The sequence below is a fragment of the Garra rufa genome, chromosome 3, assembly GCF_049309525.1.
Source record: "Garra rufa chromosome 3, GarRuf1.0, whole genome shotgun sequence".
Classification (NCBI taxonomy): Eukaryota; Metazoa; Chordata; class Actinopteri; order Cypriniformes; family Cyprinidae; genus Garra; species Garra rufa.
The window spans coordinates 35,963,649-35,983,722 of NC_133363.1; the positions used below are offsets into that span (position 1 = coordinate 35,963,649).

Sequence of the window (20,074 nt, forward strand, 5' to 3'; positions counted from 1 at the left end):
GAATTCCACTGCTCAACTGTCTTCATTATGAAGTAGTCCTTGTCCTACAGCTGAAACACAAAATACACAGCTATTAGTTTTTCTGTTTTATTAGAATGTGTTAATTTCCTAAAGAGTACCAGAAAACGTTTTGATTACACTGTAGAAGAATTAAATCATGCCTTTTTGTTGTTCGCCTCAGTTTTTAGTCACTAAGGCTTCTCTACAATATCAAGCCATGACTTCTGCAGGTATGTCACTATCTGCAAAAAGAATAGACCACGACAGATGACAGAAGTTGCCAAAAAGTGAGATTTTAAATTACAGAAACTATATACAGTTGAGGTCAAAAGTTTACATACACCTTGCAAAATTTGCAAAATGTTAATTATTTGGCCAAAATAAGAGGGATCATACAAAACGCATGTTATTTTTCTATTTAGTATTGACCTGAATAAGATATTTCACATAAAAGATGTTTACATATAGTCCACAGAGAAAATAGTACTTGAATTTATGAAACTTACCCTGTTCAAAAGTTACATACACCTGATTCCTTATACTGTGTTACCTGAATGATCCACAGCAGGATTTTGTTTTTTTAGTGATTTGTTTAGTGACAGTTGTTTATGAGTCCCATGTTTGTCTGGGACAGTTAAACTGCCCGCTGTCTTTCAGAAAAAATCCTTAAGGTCCCACAAATTCTTTGGTTTTTCAGCATGTTTTGTATTTAAACCCTTTTTCAACGATGACTGTATGATTTTGAGATCCATGTTTTCACACTAAGGAGAACTGAGAAACTCATATGCAACATAAGGTTCAAACACAATGCATTAATTTACATATCAGGGTAAATTGTACATGTAAGTATCTTCTGTAGCTTCTGAAGGGCAGTACTAAAATAACATTTAAAAAGTGATATTTAGGCAAAATAAGTAAAATGTACATCTTCATTCTGTTCAAAAGTTTACAACTCTGACTCCTAATGTATTGTGTTTCCCTCTGGAGCATCAGTGAGCGTTTGAACCTTCTGTAAGACTTGCATGTGAGTCTTTCAGCTGTCCTCAGTGTGAAAAGATGGATCTCAAAATCACACAGTCATTATTGGAAAGGGTTCAAATACACAAAAATGCTAATTTGCTAAAAGAATTTGAGGGACTTGAAGGATTTTTCTGAAGAACAGCAGGCAGTTTAACTGTTCAGGACAAACAAGTGATTCATGAACAACTATCACTAAACAAATAAAAACACAGCTGTGGATCATTCAGGAAACAACACAGTATTAAGAATCACGTGTATGTAAACTTTTGAACGGGGTCATTTTTATAGATTCAGCTATTGTTTTCTCTTGTGGACTATATGCAAACGTATTTTATGTGAAATATCTTATTCAGGTCAGTACTAAATAACAAATAACATGCATTTTGTATGATAATAATATTTTGCAGATTCTGCAAGATGTATGTAAACTTTTGACCTCAACTGCATATATAAGTTTAGCTGTCATTTAAGTTATATTTATTTCCAAAGTGAATCCTTAAATTGTAACCACACTTATATTAATACACGCACAGATGATAGAAGAGTCCCCAACAAGTAAGTTTGTATCAAATATATAATTATGTTAATAACAAACCAGATACAAACACATTTTCAAATAACAAAAGCTATGGGCGGGACAGACCAGCCATGTGCCCAGTACTGCATATTATAGTCTGCAGGGAGAGGCTGCTCTTACATGCCAGGAAAACAGGAAAGCTCTGCTGCAGCACTCTGGGTGGGACGGCTAGTAGTGAATGGACCAAGAGCTCAACTCTGCACATTGCACACCTTGGCCACCTGGTGGGTGGGACACAGTGTGCATCGCAGACACAGAATATTCACTAAATATTTTTGGGGATAGGAAAATTTCAAGGTAATCCTAAAATTTTGACTGCTTTTATGGCTTTAGCAGCACAAGTGCTACTAAAAAGCATGCATAAAAAGTCTAAGACTCTATTCACTAGAGCACAACAATAGTGTGACTGAGAGCTTGAAAGAGCCCAAGATGACCTTACACTGAGATGTTAACTAGATAAGGAACTATCTACTAACTCTAGAATCTAGACCATCCCATAGGGCAGGTATTAAACTTTAACAAGCTTTTCCTCTATCAGCAGTTTTACCTGTTCAGCGAGAGCTGTAAATCCTCAAGTAAATCCTGAGTATACACTGTGATGTTTATGCCACATGATGTTTATAAGATTTATCTGGATGGCCTGTCACAAAATCCGTGTGACATTTATTTGAATGTATCCTTTGTTGATTTAATAACAATGTCCAACAGATGGCAGCACTACTTTTCATATCCTCTATTAGTTCTATAGCTTTACTTAGAAACAAACCTAGTCAATACTGACTAGGTTAAATTCTGTTATTCTAATGCGCCTCATTTTAGTTCCCCATTTTGGAGTAAATGTAAATGAGGAACTCCAGGGAGGCAAATGAACAAGACTTTGAAGTAGTATTGAACATGTCTTTAGGTTCTCAAAACTGATGACTAATGGCCCACTGCTAAAGTGAGAAGGTGAGTAATATGAATAAATTAACAGAATAGGTATAAAGTAAGACAGCTAGAGCTGTGTGTGTGTGTGTGTGTGTGTGTGTGTGTGTGTGTGTGTGTGCCTGGTATTCATCACGTTATGGGGACCAAATGTCCCCACAAGGATAGGTATACCAGTAGATTTTGACCTTGTGGGGACATTTCTCAGGTCCCCATGAGGAAACAGGCTTATAAATCATGCACAATGAGTTTTTTTGAGGAAGTAATAGTGTGCACAATCTCCTGTGAGGGCTAGGTTTAGGTGTAAGAAATAGAAAATACGGTTTGTACAGTATAAAAACCATTACGCCTATGGAATGTCCCCATAAAACATGTAAACCCAACGCGTGTGTGTGTGTGTGTGTGTGTGTGTGTGTGTGAGTGTGTGTGTTTTGCTCACTGGTTGTGAGGGAACTCAGGGCGAAATAACAGCATAAGATGTCCTCGTCATTTTTCTCTGCTGTCAGAACCTCAGTCCACTGGGCCTGTGAAAAGGAACAAGTGACCTAAACCTGCAGAGCTATGCTTCACATACTCATAAGCATACAAACACTCTTGCTCTCTCTCTCTCCTTCACACACTCAAACACACACAATGATTTTTTTCCTTTTACCTGTGATAAGTTGTAGCTCTTTGCAGACAGTTGTCCTACATTTCATCCTAAAATATAGATTCCTGATTTATAACACCTACCAAAGCACTGCAGGTCTGTTTCAACTCTCCAGGTTCACCGAGCTGCACAACCAGATGGATATCTGTTCTTTAAAAGAATTCTGTCACATTAACAAAAGCATTCCACCATTGTCATATTAATTTATAACAAACACACATGCTCCAATAAACAGCAATCTGTCAGTGAAAATCAACAAAACAATTTAAGACGTAACCACTAGAGCAATCGATCGATAAAGAGTTAACTAACACTTGAAATACTACACCACTGCTAATCTATGAAATATATAATCAATATCCTACTGCTAACTGATGGTGCTCTATTTTTGCAGGGAGCTTGCACACTGCAGTTCTGTGACTCTGAATGCGGTTGGTTTTGTGCATAGTGATTGCTGGGTTATAATTTTGCTCTAAAATAGTGCAGTGCCATTATGGAGAGAACTATTGGACTGCCCTAATTATGCTGCAACATTCAGACAGGCACTTTTTTTTTTAAAATCGATCAGGTGTATTGCAAATGCAATAGCGTCACTGTCTGGTTTTATTGCTGTGTCTCACTAGTTTTGTCCTGACCACAGCTGATTTGCTTGAGAATGCACCGTTTATCTACGGAATTAAGATTTCTTTCCTCAGGAGGACCTCATATTAGAAATTATACAGACGCTGCTTAAAAAAAAACAAGTAATTTCTAGGGAACATAAGAAAAAAAGTATTTATTGTCATGGAGTACACAAAAAACTGTAGAGTGAGAAAAAATGGTAATGTAATTTGCTTTTCACTTTCCCTGTACTGGCAAAAATGCTTTGATTTCGGAGGATTTAGACATATATCTTGTTCTTTTTCAAAAACATTACTTGAAAAAAAAAATGATTGCACAAATAAAAACAAATATCCTCATGGTTGGAAATTATTGAAGGTTGTGGAAAAATTGCCATCGTAATGAACAAAAATGTCTCACAAATTCAAGACAAAGGGGCAAAAAAATGCCCTTGCACAATTAAACAATGTATTATGGCTGTTGCGATTAAAATAAAATGTGAAAATAAATGATAAACATCAATTAGATTGCTTTTACGCGCTGTTTTGTACAGCACTGAGCCTTATAACCAATCAAACGTGTTTCTGTTGAACATAGGACTAGACTGGCCAATCAGAGGTGCTTGAATTAGTCAGCGCTGAAAACACCAGAGCTGTTTTCTGTATCAATATTAATAATCTTTAATGCGATATAAAGAACATTGATCTACAATAATGATTTTTGTCGTAATATTGCAGTCGTATGAGCTTCTGTTTTTACATGTATAATTTAGATACAATTTTAAACACTGTTGTTATTGACAACAGTTTAAAATATTGAATAAAGTAACTGGGTAAATGTAAGCATTTGACATTAAAGACAACATAGTATAGTTTTTATAATAAGGTGATTATAAAAATTGCCCTCACAAATGTAAAAAATATCCCTGGAAATCTATTTTTGACCAAATGTTTTGCATTTTACTGTTTTTTTCCTGGATGTGCTACACTATTTCTTTTATTTAATAATAATAAACTGTAATATTCTATAGGAAATAAATAAACAATCCTTATAACCTTGACATTTTTGCTGATGAGGAGTATGCATAAATTCAGTTACTGTTTCCCCTCAAGAAAAAAGCACTTTGTAGTAATTTGGGAGAGCAAAGAAAACTGAGCTCACTTCAGGGCATGAGCAAAAACAACAAACAACTCATAATGTAATTGTTTATTCCAACCTATTATTATCCAGAAGTTTAAGAATTCTGCACTAGTGCAAAAATACACAAACAGGATGCTAATTATATTATGAGTCTCATGTTTTGTCCTTATTAAAGATTAAATTAAATTAATCTTTAAATTAGATAAATTATAGGGAATATCTTTAGTGCAATATTTTATGCAAGGCCTTTATCCTAGAGAGAATAGGAGAGTGATTTCTTTTGCTCTATCATTCATCATGTGGCTTGTGTAATAGAATTTCTTATGCTATTGTTTATATCCACTGCGGGAACTGCTCTGTCAAAAATGCTTTCTGAAATGAGCTCAACAGCTGAATAAATGCCATGCCATTCTCCATCTGCAGGATAATCATTATTAACAATCCAGAACAATGTTATGCACACACATGCGGAAAAATATCAAAGCACATTTGTCATAGTTATGCGAAAGAAATGCTGTATAAGGGCTTCATGTTTTTCACATTAAAACACATTAAAGGATTAGTTCACTTCCAGAAAAAAATTCCTGATAATTTACTCACCCCCATGTTATTCAAGATAATAATGTCTTTCTTTCTTTAGTCAAAAAGGAATTAAGGTTTTTGATTAAAACATTCCAGGAAATCACCTTTTCTCCATATAGTGGACTTCAATGGGAGCCAACAGGTTGAAGGTCCAAATTGCAGTTTCAACGCAGCTTCAAAGGGTTCTACACAATCCCAGACGAGGAATAAGGGTCTTATCTAGAGAAACCAGTCATTTTGTAAAAAAAAGTTTTTAACCACTTGTCTTGTGCTAGATATGCAATGCGCGTCTACGATTTTCACGTATTGCGCAATCATGTTGGAAAGTTCATGCACGGATAGTTCTTCATCTGTGTACTTTTGTTAAAAAGTTTAAAAAAAATTCTCCTCCAGCTTCCAAATAGTCTGACATCGTTGTTTTACCTTTTATTTAAAGGGACATTCGCTTTGTAAACACTGGGTCGGTACTTTCATTTACGTCACAGGATTTGTGTTTTTTTTTTTTAGAAAATAACCTAGATAAGGCCCTTATTCCTGGGCTGGGATTGTGTAGAGTCTTTTGAAGCTGCACTGAAACTGCAATTTGGATCTTCAACCCATTGGGTCCCATTGAAGACCACTATATGGAGAAAAATCCTTGAATGTTTCCCTCAAAAACCTTAGTTTCTTAGCAACTAAAGAAAGAAAGATGTGAACATCTTGGATGACATAGGGGTGAGTGAATTGCCAGGAAATTTTTATTCTGAAAGTGAACTAATCCTTTAAGCCTTCTTGGAAATTATGAAAATGAATTCATAAACTCAAAACACTTGTTGAGGAGGATATGCAAATATTAGGAGTCTCGTCCGCTTTTTTCACTTTCATCAGATGACGGATTTTGGTGCTGGTCGGAGTCAGAGTCAAACATGGGGCTGCGCTGTAAAGGATGTGGCAGACGACTCTGTCTGGAGGTGAAGGGAGGGGGCAGCGAGCAGGACAAATGATCCTTCATACAGGGGATCCTGGCAGGAGTCTGGCCGGAAGTGCTGCGTAGGGCTGGAGCCACGGTGGCTGGACTCAGCACACTGCTCCCCAGCACCACCTCTCTCAAGCGCTGACTCTCCCTCGTTGTTGCCTCCCAAACCACCTCCAATTCACCTTCTACCTCTCTGAAAAACACAAAGAGAGAGAGGCTTGTTTTAGTGCTTCAAATATAGAGGCAAACACACAAGCATTCAAAACACACATTTCTGTGACCTTCAGTCATTTCTTAGCGTTGGATTTGCACACCAGGCTTTTGAGGGCTCAGCTGTGCAATAATAACAGGTATTAAGTGAAAATGTGCTAAGGCACAAACTTGAACAGAGTGAGAGAGAACGCTAGAGATGACCGAGCGGTGGAGGGGTGTAAGCTGTCGTAATCATAGATCAATTAGCCGGACCATCTGTTGATGCACATCCTCGCTTCCACATGCACATACGCGCATGCGGTTTATGACAAGCTTTCTATCTCTCTTTATCTCCCACTGTGTGGAAAGTGGCGAGTCATCTGTTAAGTGTCCTTTACTTTGTGGATTTCTGGTCTGTTATTAAAGGGATAGTCCAACCAAAAATTAAAACAGTCATCGTTTACGCAACCTCAGGCTGTTCCAAACCTGTATGAGTTCCTTCTTCTGTATTTTATTTTTCCCATACTATGGAAGGCAATGGCTATCGTCAACTGTTTAGTTACAGACATTCTTCAAAATATCTTCTTTCGTGCTCAACAAAAAAAGATATTTGAAAAGGTTTGGAATAGTTTGAGGGTGAGAAACGACAGAATTTTTTTTTTGGGGGGGGGGGGTGAACTATTCCTTTAAGATGTGTTTTAAGCTGCCATCTTCTCATGCCTGCATCAATAAACATCATCTCTGACAGCAGTGTCAAACAGAAGTCAGACTCATCTCCTATGCTTCAGACACCATACACCTTAGAAGCAGTATAAATTGTGTCTATATTTATGTGTGTATATTTGCGATCCAAGACCAAATAACTGCTTTTTTGAAATTACAGAAATAACTTGTGATACATACTTAAGGATAAGGATATCCTAGCTTTAACACAATAAGGTGTCATTTGTTAACATTAGTTAATGTATTACAAACAAACAATGAACAAAACACTTATTACAGTATTTATACATCAAAAAATACAGTTCATTGTTAATTCATGTTCACAGTACATTAACTAATGTTAACAAACAACTTTAGATTTTAATAATGCATTAGTAAATGCTGAAATTAATATGAACTAAGATTAATAAATGCTGTAGAAATTTGATTCATTCTTAGTTCATGTTAGCTAAAGTAGTATTTTAAAGTGTCACCAATTCATTATTTTATTTTTTATTTTTTTTACACATTTGTATTTATCGAAGAATCACAGTTCTTTCATGACAACGCTGGGAAGATTTTAGCATGGTAATGGATATGACAATGTTAATGTATTTGGTCTATGCTGCTGAATTGCTGCTGCCGTTGGTTATTGCTGTTAGTGTAGATTATTGCTGCTGCTGCTGCTGCTCCAAAGCAAGTAAAGGAACTTGCTACTGCCAATGCATACGCAGATGCAGTGCTTTAAGTATTTAAGACATAATGCTTCTGCATAAGCAGCATATATATTAACCCATAGCAGATCTATATAGGTGGAGTTGGGGAGGTAGAGGGTTTCAGAGAAACTCTGAAAGCGCACTGAAAAAATGCTTTAGTGAAGGCTAACCAGCCATATAAAATAAAGCAGCAAGCACAATGGCTGCATATGCGACACGAATCAGCTTGTGCCAAGTGGTTTAGCTGTAAATACTGTCAGCTTGCATTAATGACCCATAGTTTTTTGACAGAAATTGGCATTTTCCAAAAAAGTATTAAGCAGCACATCCTTTAAGATTGAATTAGAAATGTTTCTTGAGCACCAAATCACTACCTGATTTCATGAAAACGTACCTGTGGGAACTTTTTCACAAGACGCGAAATACGTACCAATTAGTACATATCACTGCAACTTCCAACAGAAAAAAACACTAGAGGTGGTAAAAAGGCATTCTCGTATTCAGTTATGATTTCAGCTCAATATGTTTTGCTTTTCTGTGTTAACCCCCACCAGATTACTACCTCCCTAGTATTGGTAGGTTTAGGGTTAGGTGAGTAGGAGTGGTTAGTAGGGCTGCAACTAACGATTATTTTAATAATCGATTAATCTGTCGATTATTTTTTCGATTAATCGATGAATCGGATAAAAAAAGGGATTTACAACCCTTTATTCAAAAACAGAACTAAAATCTTTAGAAAGTGCACGAACATGTTGCTCCTTGAACTGTTATAATAATAATAATAATAATAATAAAATAAAAATGGACTAACACAAAAAACATACACATGTATGCTTTACATCTGCCAAATATATAGACTAAATAAACTAAAATTACTATCCGTCAAGACAGCGGCTTGCTGTGGTGTACATGCGGCATTTCCCATCAAGAAGCCTCTCAAATTAAATTCCTCAGTGCGCATTAAAAAAGTCATGTGACTTTGCACGCTGGAACGGGATAACTTGACTAACTTTCTGCTACATTCATTCTGCCATGGCGGTGTTTAGCGTCCTGCCATCAGCAGCGACCAACTGGAAGAGTTCCGCATTCAAATGCACGCAAAACTGGCCTCAAAGCCCCAGCAAAAGTAATTACCATGAATGTGTCAAGGCAAAAATTAAGAAAATATTCGAATTACTTATTAATAAACTAGTATTTTCTGATTCAGTGTTGCAAAGATGAAATTGACGATCCTGCCATCTGCTCATTAATGCCTAATGCATCTTTATGGATTAGCTAATGAAAGAGTTTTGTTTTCGATTTTAATTATTTCGTTTTATAGTAAAATAATAATTTAAAGCTTTCTATAGATATTGTGTTTGTGAGGCAATTACCTGGGTTTCGGTTAATTATTGTGAAGCGCTCCTGTTTAAACCAAAGATATCAAGCGTATTCTGTTTGTTTTCTTTAAGAGCACATTTTGTTGATACTGTGAGTACACACAAACTAAGGTAGACCCTTTACAGTTCCGGCCCGGGTGGTAAATTACTCTTACCTTTATGAGCAAAAAAGAAATTCCACATTGCACTGGCGTCTCCATGTCCTGCAAAGCGCGCTTCTCTCCGCACAAACTTTGGAATTATCTTGATTGAATGATTAAACTAATATTGTGATATGTTTTAAGTTTTTTTTATATCAATGGATTTAAATTTAAATCGCGATGAATTAAGCAGGCTTTTGATCTGTCTGCCTCTGTTTGCTAGGTATAACTTTAAAAAACAAAAACTTGAATTTAACAAACAAAAAGTGTTCCAAATATATCTCTAAATTAACTTTATAAACTAAAGGAACGAAAATAAATGTAATCACTTTGCTATTAAAAACAGCAGCTGTGTAATGAGGAAGAGAAAGAGAAAAAAAGACAGTCGGACTGGAAATTCAGTCAGCCAAAAATTGATGAGCTGTCGGACATTTTTACAAGGAATGTTTGTTTAATAGCCTATTTAATACTCTTAGGCTACTTTCTTAATTAAATATATTATTTCTTTGATTTATTTTAGCGTTTTCAGGCTGCTTGTTCGCTGACTGAAGTGTAGGCTATATATAAAAAAAACAACGTGCCACCGTCACAGCCCTATTCAAAACTGAGACGATTTCACCTCAGCAGAGCTCCTCTTTCTCCTCACGGTTGTGGTATGTTTTCGACACATTATACAGACAGACAGTGTTACAAAAACTATAGAAGTAGTTCTCTCCATCTCCACTATCCAACGACCCGTACAGCAGCTGTTTTGCGATCGAGCATTGGCTGCTGTGAAAGTACGCTAGCCAAAGTAGGCTTAAATATCAAACATGTTTGATATAAATCGGGGCAGCATATATATATAATGTAGAAACGGTGCTTTATGCTCAAATGTTCCAGTTTTGCGCATAAGTTAAATTCGCATTTTTGGATGGAAACACAGCTTATGAGGTGCCGAACTCTGCTGGCATCAGTGCGGGAGAGAGACCGAATGTGTCCACTCCGCTCTGCGCTCAATTTTTTTTTTAAATATATATATAATAACAACCAAATGTCTCTGCGTCGCGCGACACAACGAATCGATTATGAAATTCGTTGCCAACGCTTTTAGTAATCGATTTTTATCGATTTTATCGATTCGTTGTTGCAGCCCTAGTGGTTAGGATTAGGCAATTATGTAGCGAGGCGATAACAATTTGGCAGAGGGTCAAAAATGAAAACAACATTGGACATAACAAGCTTGCTCGGTAGGTCAGCCGGCACAGAATTGGACTTAGTATGTGGAATCCTTGGGTACGAATCCCATGAAAAACATGATTCACGATGAAAGGGCTGAAAGATGAGAGACCAAAAAACAAGCTAAAACGGCATGCTTGCGATTGTGTTTTTACAGCACATTTGCTTTTGTTCATACAATCAGGTAGGTTTAGGTGTAGTGCAGATTGTACGCTATTTTTAAAACGTCATGGAGCAGTAGAGTTACAGCGCCAATCAATGGATATTTCATGCCAGAACTGCAGTGTCACTTACAAAACCAACGGCACATGAAACGTACAATATGTACGTTTATCTGTTCCAGGGGGAAAGAACGAACAAAATGTTAGGACATTTCTGTTGGAAACTGCAGTGATATGTTTCGCATCTTGCGAAAAATGTTCCCACAGGTACATTTTCGTCATGCTAAATAATTTCTAAAGGATCATGTGACACTAAAGACTAGAATAAAGGCTGCTGAAAATTTTGCTTTGCCATTACAGAAATAAAATACATTTGAAAATATATTTAAATAGAAAACAGTTATTTTAAATTGTAATAATATTTCACATTACTATGTTTTTGATCAAATAAATGCAGCCTCAAAAAAACAAAAACAAAAAAAATCCCAAACTCTTGAAACGTATAGTGAATACTGAATATATAAAAATGATTCTATTGTTGAGAACTGAATTATAAATAATAATGATCATAATCATAATAAAAACATGTTAAGCTAAATGGCACATCCCTTCCCTTCCCTTCACCCCCCATCAATTTCTGGACCTTCAAGCTTAAACCTACATTCCTGAATCAAACTGAAAACTGTTTATTTAAATAAAATCCATATTTTAGTCACAACTGTTTGAGACAGCAGATTTGTCCCAATACTGAATATTATGCATCATTTTGTCATTGATGTGTTGCCTAAGGCTGCTCTTTTTACATCTTGACAAAGCGTCAGGTAAATATGGCTATGTGTATTTTCTTCTCATTTTCAGGCAGTCTTGAATGCCAAATGAGATTGTCACCTCGGGACTCTTTTATTTCTCCTTGTGGGTGCCCTTTTCCCTCTCTCCTTCCTCCTCTCTATTCATCACATATTGTGCAGCCTCAGCAAAAGCCAAACAAGGCCTTATCTATGCACACAGATAGCCTGCCCCTGTCACCTTAGAGATTTATAACAGAGAGAGAGAAACAGAGAGAGAGTGAGAGAGAGACCGAGAGATTGCTGTCAGTGGGTGGGTCAGCTGATCAATAGTGTCAGACAGGGGAACAGACAGTAGGACAGAGTGATGCAGAGAGGACATAAGTGAGGGACAAATAAACCCACTGACTGACAGATCAGAAGAAGAGACATGACTAATATCACATCTGAACGTGTAAGCCCACATGGATTTTTCAGACTTTTGTGCTCAAAATGAAGCTGAGAGAGCTGGAAGCATCAAAGTATATGAAAAACCTTGATATTAATGGCTGCATAGATTCTGATCAGCGCATATAAATCATCCAGACAGGAATAAATATTAGTAGAAACACTTGTTTTTAGGTTAATGGCTTTTTTCTCAAATAATATTGTCCTTTTACAATATGTGAAGGCAGAAAATAATTATTCAGATGATGCTTCCTGCAGGCCCTTCTCTCACCGTCTAATCGATTGCTAGTGTTTGCTTTCGCTCTCATTCTCATGACCCAGTTGCCAAAAGAGAGAGGGAAGAGGACCAGAGAGACGGGTGCGAGTGGGCGTGAAGGAAAGAAGTGACACGTCTGAGTGCTGAACGTCAGGAGATGAAAGATGAGAGAGACCAGTATTGACCCGGCTGGTTTTAGCATCAAAGTCTTCTACAAGAGATTAAAACAGAAATGAGAGAGAGAGAGATGCGAGAATACTTTGTGAATGCTGCACTGAGAAATAGGTTTATGGGAGCAGTAATTTGAGTAATGAGCTTGTGGTTCATTCTGCTGTGTCACTGTGCGCAAAAGCCACTTTGAATGATGCCATACAAGTCATTTACGTCACATTAACCAAGCCGTAATTAACTTGTGAATGTCTAATGTCAGAGATAAGAAATGTTGACTTCATGCTTGGTTTCTTTCATTACCTAGCGGTTAAAAACCTAGGTTCCTAACCATATGCATCTACTCTATGGTTGTTGAGAGGGCACCAGTGGGAGTCCTGGCTTAGATGGTACCTTAGAGACATGATAGATGAGACATGACCAACTTGTTCCAGTATTTCTAAATCCAATTTATTGTTATTTTCAGCTATGTAATTTTGACACTTTCCTCATCAGCCAAAGAAATCTTTGATTGACAATATAATGTCACTTCTGAAATCACATAGCCTCAATTTATGACCTTTTTCGCAGCATCACCCTTTTTCTGCTCTCAAGGAAACTTAGGAGAGAGAGTTATTTGTTTTTGTGCTCATCTGAACCTTGTCTAGTTCAAAGTTGTTCACAGAATTCATTATACCAAAGCAAAATTGAAGAAATATTCTTTTACAGAAAATGATGCAATAGATACTTGCTCTCCCCTGCAGATCATACTCATACACAGGGGTGCACATAAGTTTTTTAGCCTGGTTCTCATAAGAGTACCTGGAGATTTGGTTTGGTCCTCACACTACACATAGTGTGACCTATTAAATATAACTCTAAAAAATAAATTGATAAAAGTGACAATAACTTAGTAGTATTATGTTTTAAAAGGAGTATTAAATAAAAATAAAATTATTTTATAGTAAACTTATGTTTTATACAAATTCTATGTGAATTTAATCATTTTCAAACCGAAATTAGCAAGCTTTTATTTTGGCGGGTTGCCGGCAACTAGATGAAAAACCTACATTTGGCAGCCTTTTCTAAAATTAAAAATGCAGAAAATACCTTAAATAAAATAATTTTTAAATAATTTTAATTTTTAAATAATTTTAAATAAATTATAAGCTGAAATAAAATAAAATAAAACATAATTACTAGATGAAAACCTTACATTTTACAACCTTTTCTAAAATTAAAATAAGTTTAAGCTGAATTACTAAATATCTCAAACTAAAACTAAAACAAAACTTAACAGATAAATAAAAGCTAATAAAATGAGACTGAATATAACAAAGTAAATGCTAAACATTCAATTAATTTCATTCAGCCATTTTTTAGTAAAATTAATAAAAGTGATATAATTAATATAATTGGACTTTATTTATTTATTTATATATATTTTTGTTTAAATAAAATAATAAACAAAATAATAAAGTGAGGTAGTAGTATTCTGTTTTAAAAAGGGAGTATTAAATAAAAATACAATTATTTTATAGTAAACTGCCTATTTTTTATTTTATAGTAAACTTTTTTTTGTGTGAATTTGGCGGGTTGCCGGCAAGTACGTAATGCGAAAGGTGGACAGCCTTCCAATTAAAGGTTCTCGCATTGTGCTTTGAAAACAGCAGCGAAAAGCCTATAATAATGCTTTCAATTCTTATGCATTACAGTTTGTTGATCTAAAATGATAATTGTACATTAACAGCTGCAACCATGTTGGTACACAAGTGCGTGCTCTGAACTTATTTACATTTTATTTGCATTTTCTTATTTTGGTTGTACATGCGGACCTGCAGACCACTTATGTGCACCCTTGCTTTACATCTGTCCTAAATTGTATTCATTCAAATTAATTTCTTTCATTGCTAAATTGTCAAAGGCTTTTAATATTTCTGTTACACCCAGGCCAATAATTGCAATCTTTGGTGTACCATCTGTTGATGACTTGTATAATAAACGTCATGCGGATATTATTGCTTTTGCTTAATTGGTAGCCAGAAGACAAACACTGCTACATTGGAAATCTTCATGCCCCCCCCTCTAATTTTTCTTGGCTGAAGGATGTAATGTCCTTTTTACACCTGGAAAAAATTAAACACTTCATTAGGGACTTTGTTAACTCATTTTATAAAATATGGGAACCTGTCCTTACTTTTGTTTTAGAGATTTAATTTTTGAAACCCACCGCCACTTAATTTTTTCAGTTTTTGGGAAGGGAAGGAATAAGGGTGTTGTTCTGATTATTTGTATATGTTACAGAGTGAGCGGGGTGAGAGATGTGCGGATGCAAATGCAATGCTTTATTATAAGACATGGTCAAAACAGGCTTGGATCGACACCAGCAAACAGATATGGCACAGGCGAGATGAAAGAATAGTCTGGTAAACAGACAAGGATCAATTGACGGATTGAATGATCCGCTCGTCTTGCACCAGCTCTAGGATGTTTATGCGTGTCTTCATGTATTACGTAAATCACATTGGAAAGGTCATGACCAGTTAGTTCTTTATCTGTGTACTTCAGTTCAAAGAGGTACGGTAGGGGGAAATTTTCTTTTCCAACTTCAAAGTCGTCCGACATCGTTGTTTTACCTTTTTTTTTGTAATAGGTTTTTGACTTTCTTTGCACGTTCGCTTTGTAAACACTGGTTGGTACTTCCGCCTATGTCATGCGTGACCTTTCCAATGTGATTACATAATGCGTGAAGCCAAGCTAGTGCAAGACATGCATTTGTGGTTAAAAAGTATATAATTCTTTATTTATTTATTTAGAAAATTATAGATCGTTTCGCTAGATAAGACCCTTAGCTGAGATCATTTGAAACTGCATTGAAAGATCAATTGCAATTTGGAAGTTTAATCCACTGGGAACCATAAAGCACTGCACTGTATAGAGAAAAATCCTGGAATGTTTTCTTCAAAATAAATTTAATTTCTTTAAAACTGAAGAAAAAAAAAGACAGGAACATCTTGGATGGGGGTGAGTAAATTATCAGGAAAATTTTATTCTCGAAGTGGACTAATGCTTTAATCATCTAAATGAGTATATCTTAATCACATCTTGAATAATTATTAATATTAGTATGAATATTAAATAATAGAACTGATTAATGCTGTATTAATATTTTAACATTAATGTTAAATTATTAATTCCTTTGTGTATCTGAATCATTATGACTGTATCATGGCACTGAACTCACAATGATTAAGAAAAGTCATTTATGGATATGGAAATATTACAGCACAATTAAAATCACATGGCCTTGCTAATGTGCAATAGCAAAAGAATAAGTGTCCAGTATAATTTGCAATATCATCTACATTTTAGTCTCATCTGTTCAGTTTGCTTCTGTACATTACAAAGGTAAATTAGGAGCACAAATGGCCACTCAGCACCATTAATTCAATATACACACAATGTAATTCATTAGTGGTGGGTAATGGATTACAGACATAATGAAGGGTGATTCAGCCATACCACTGGGGTGGATCAACATATGGGCAACACATGCACACACATAAACACAAAACTATGCTCACATGGGTGAGTGTGTGAGAGAACGTCAAAAGCTGAATGTTACTGCAAAACAATAGTGCTATAATCTGCCTGTGACAGACACGATTAGGAATGTCATCATATTATGTAATACTGAGGCAAGGATCTACTCCAGGTGTGTGGAAATCAAATCAATGCTTCAACTGACCATGCACTGCAGAGAAACATGCAGCATGTATTGCATGGTCTTAGCTCACACAGAATGGCTGGTAGGCAAATTAATGTTTTAATGGGTTGTTTTAACGACCTGCCTGTACTCAGAGAGACGAGAGCATCAAGCCTTGGGTGACAGGGTGAGATCACAAGAGCTACAGGTCTTAAATTGCATAAAAGTGTCTCATTACTTGTATGTGTGTGAGTATTTTGAACAAAAGAAAAAAGATGTAAATACACAAGAACAGCAGTCCCTAACAGAGAGATCAATGTGAGTGTAAGCTGATGCATTTGTGTATTTTCAGCTGTCAGTTCTGCTAAAACCACTTGCATCATCATGACCTACAGAGTACAAAAACCTATTCAGACTCCTTCGTTTTTAAAACACTAACATGACAAGAGAGATAAACACACAGACATTTCTCTTTTATACTCTGTAAGGTAAACACCCCTCTCTGCTTTTCCAGATTCACATGCATTTTCCCTCTCTCAATCGATGCCACATAACTGATAAAAACCACAAAACTGTAATTCATCAAACTATCCCTGTCTGCAAAAAAGGTTTCCACAATACCAGGATGACAGGCCTTTTTGCAGGCAGTAATTTGTAAAGCTGACATTTTTCCATTGTTCCTCAGGCTTCTTGTCAGTCGACTCAACAGAGTGATCCAAAGTACAGCCATGTTCACCTCAAGCTGAACACTTTAGTCATGAGAAAGTCTATCCCCTGCACTTAACAGCCGCATAAAGACAGATGCATTCAAAAAGAGAAAAGACAAACAGAAGCATAAACGGTGAGAGAAGACAGGACATTAAAATGAGGATGTTGTAGAATTGACAGAGGCCTCACCTTGGTTCACCTCCGACCTTCTGCCACACATAGCTGTCACTCATCACTGCTGGGATGAGGAGGAATGAATTATAATGAATGACACTGCTGACACATCACATGCCCATAATATTACAAGGAAGAAGACTATATTAATTGACAAGGCACGCATGTGTAATTTTAGATATGTCCATTAATCTTTCCTCTATTTTCCTTTTCATCCTCTCGCTCTTTTCTGTTGTCACTCTCACAGCCAGGTGACATTTCAGTATATAACCAAGCTTTTTATCTCTCTTTCTCACACATAAATCTCAAAGCACACACACTAATCTCTATATGATTGGAAGGTAATGTTTCAGTGGCCTGCAGAAGCAATATGAGCAGGAAAGATTAGCCAGATTAGATCTCTCCGGATCCGCATGTAGCCTGACTGAGGGCCACCTCTGGGCCACACTTTAAACTTTTGCTCTCTCACTCACCTCCACACAGCGCTGGAAACTACCCCACAGCTTGAGTGAAAACCTCAAGAAATAAAGGGATAGTACACTTGAAATAAATTGTCATCATTTACCCCATCCCTACACTCTAAAAAATGTTGGGTCATTCTTTTAACCCAAATGCTGGGTTCAACCTGCTAAATCATTTTATTGAGTTGTTTTTAATATTTGTAGTTTTTTCTGCATTCTAAAAAATTCTGGGTTATTTTTTTTAACCCAAATGCTAGGTTCAGCTTGTTGGGTCATCTTTATTTTTTTAATATACCCAAGTGCTGGGTAGTTTTTCTGTAACTAAGCTGCTGGGTCATTTTTAATGCTGGGTTATTTTTTCTACCCAACCGCTGGGTTGAGCTTGTCTCAAGTGCAGGCTTTTTGCGTCCTCTACAGGATAGAGCGGTTCTCGGCGCCACCGATTTGGTGCAGTTCTTCAACAAAATAATAAATGAAAAAATATGTTCTCTAATCTTAGTACTGTTTGTTTATGGGCAGGTTATGGAGTTAGTCACAGCATCTTTCAGCTACAAGTGAAATGCGAGTCGGCGGTTTGTAGTTCCCCTGGCGAACAGCAGCCCATCACTGGCTTAGATTTCACCGACAGTGGCACAAGAATTAGCACCATTTCAGTGAAAAGTAAGTACAGAGAACTGTTAAATACAATTAAATTAAAATGCTACTTTTTTAAATGCTTGTTAAAATGAGTTCAAATGTATATAATATTGTAAACTATGCTGTTTACAATATTAACCCAAACAAATTCAATTTATCTTATATTTTTGTGTTCTTGCTTAATAAATAAATTCTGTGTGTGATTTTTAGTCTTCAGCCCATTTTAGCAAAATAATGATGTTTAATGATGTTGGGTTAAATGTTTAACCCAACCTTCTGGGTAGGTTTCAATAAAAAAAAAAACATTAAGCAGCATAACAGTTTTCAACATTTACAATATTAAGAAATGTTTCTTGAGCTGCAAAGCAGCATATTAGAATGATTTCTGAAGGATCATGTGACACTGAAGACTGGAGTAATGGCTGCTACAAAAACAGCCATAATGAGCATAAAAACGTTACTGATCTCAAACTTTTCAAAGGTTGTTTATATTGTTATGTGGATTTTGTGTCTTTTTTAATAGGCACTGAGGAAACTCATGGCCTATAAATGTTTGAATAAATCTGCCATATGTTTATAAAGTGTTTGTATTGAAAAGGGCCCAGGTGAATATGTGTTTATGAATTATTCACAAATAAAGATAAAACCCACAGCACAGGAAACTGACAAATGACTGTAATGACTGTTCATTACATCCTTGAACATCACAGTGCTAAAATAAATTTTAAAAAATTATAAACAAACAAAACACTAGACCAGAGACATTTAACCACAAACACTCATATACACACTCACACATCAAGACAGAAACAGTGAGTGACGGCAGCATCATGAGCTGCAGTAATGACCATATTCCAACATCTTTAGACAAGATAATCTGGTGAATCACCATGAATTTTTCAGTAAAATATTGCCACATCTCTTCCTGAACAACAGATCATTCATTCATTGAGTTTAGTGTCAAAATGAAATGTCAAAAACATAATAATAAAAAAAAAAACGAGCAAGTGGTTGAAGCAGATGGATGAACAGTAGTATCTCAATAGTGAGAGAATGAAAATGTAATATATCATCAATCAAGTCATTTTCACTTCCTTTCTATATTCTATATATAAGTAATCTCAACTTTCTCTCTCTCTCTGTCATGATCTGGGCTGTGGGGCTTCCCTCAGCCACCTGAGGTCGCTGTTTTCCCTGCACTGCACTTCCCTGATTGTAACACCTGTCACCTCCTGAGATCCAACTACGAGCTTTTTAACTGCAGCAAGATTAGTATACGCTATTGGAGCTGGAATTACCGCGGCTGCTGGCACCAGACTTGCCCTCCAATGGGTCCTCACCCAGGGGTTTAGGATACGCTCATTCCGATTACAGGGCCTCGAAAGAGACCTGTATCGTTATTTTTTGTCACTACCTCTCAGTTTTGGAAATGGGTAATTTGCGCGCCTGCTGCCTTCCTTGGATGTGGTAGCCGTTTCTCAGGCTCCCTCTCCGGAATCGAACCCTGATTCCCCGTCACCCGTGGTCACCATGGTAGGCGCCGTAAGTACCATCGAAAGTTGATAGGGCAGACATTCGAAAGAGACGTCGCCACCGCGGGGGGCAAGCGATCGGCTCGAGGTTATCCAGAGTCACCAAGGTTCACCGAGGGAAGGGACTCGCGCCCCGACCCCCAGGTGGGTTATGGATCTGATAAATGCACGCGTTCCCTTCCTGGAGGCCGGGGCTCTCTGTTCCGGACGCGGCGGTCGTTGAGGCGGCTGTGCCCGAGTGGATGGCGGCCATCTACGCTCGTTGGG

The 20,074-nt window shown here is 36.7% G+C and overlaps 1 protein-coding gene across 1 annotated transcript in view; it reads right to left on the reverse strand.

The window, feature by feature from the left end:
• Positions 1–5,120: 5,120 nt before the first annotated feature.
• cep89 (centrosomal protein 89) overlaps positions 5,121–20,074 on the reverse strand; it is a 102,092-nt gene continuing 87,138 nt past the window's right edge. Inside the window, exon 20 of the mRNA XM_073836054.1 lies at positions 5,121–6,640. Within this exon, the coding sequence (XP_073692155.1) occupies positions 6,325–6,640 (316 nt within the window). The 3' untranslated portion in view covers positions 5,121–6,324. The remainder of the gene's footprint in view (positions 6,641–20,074) is intronic.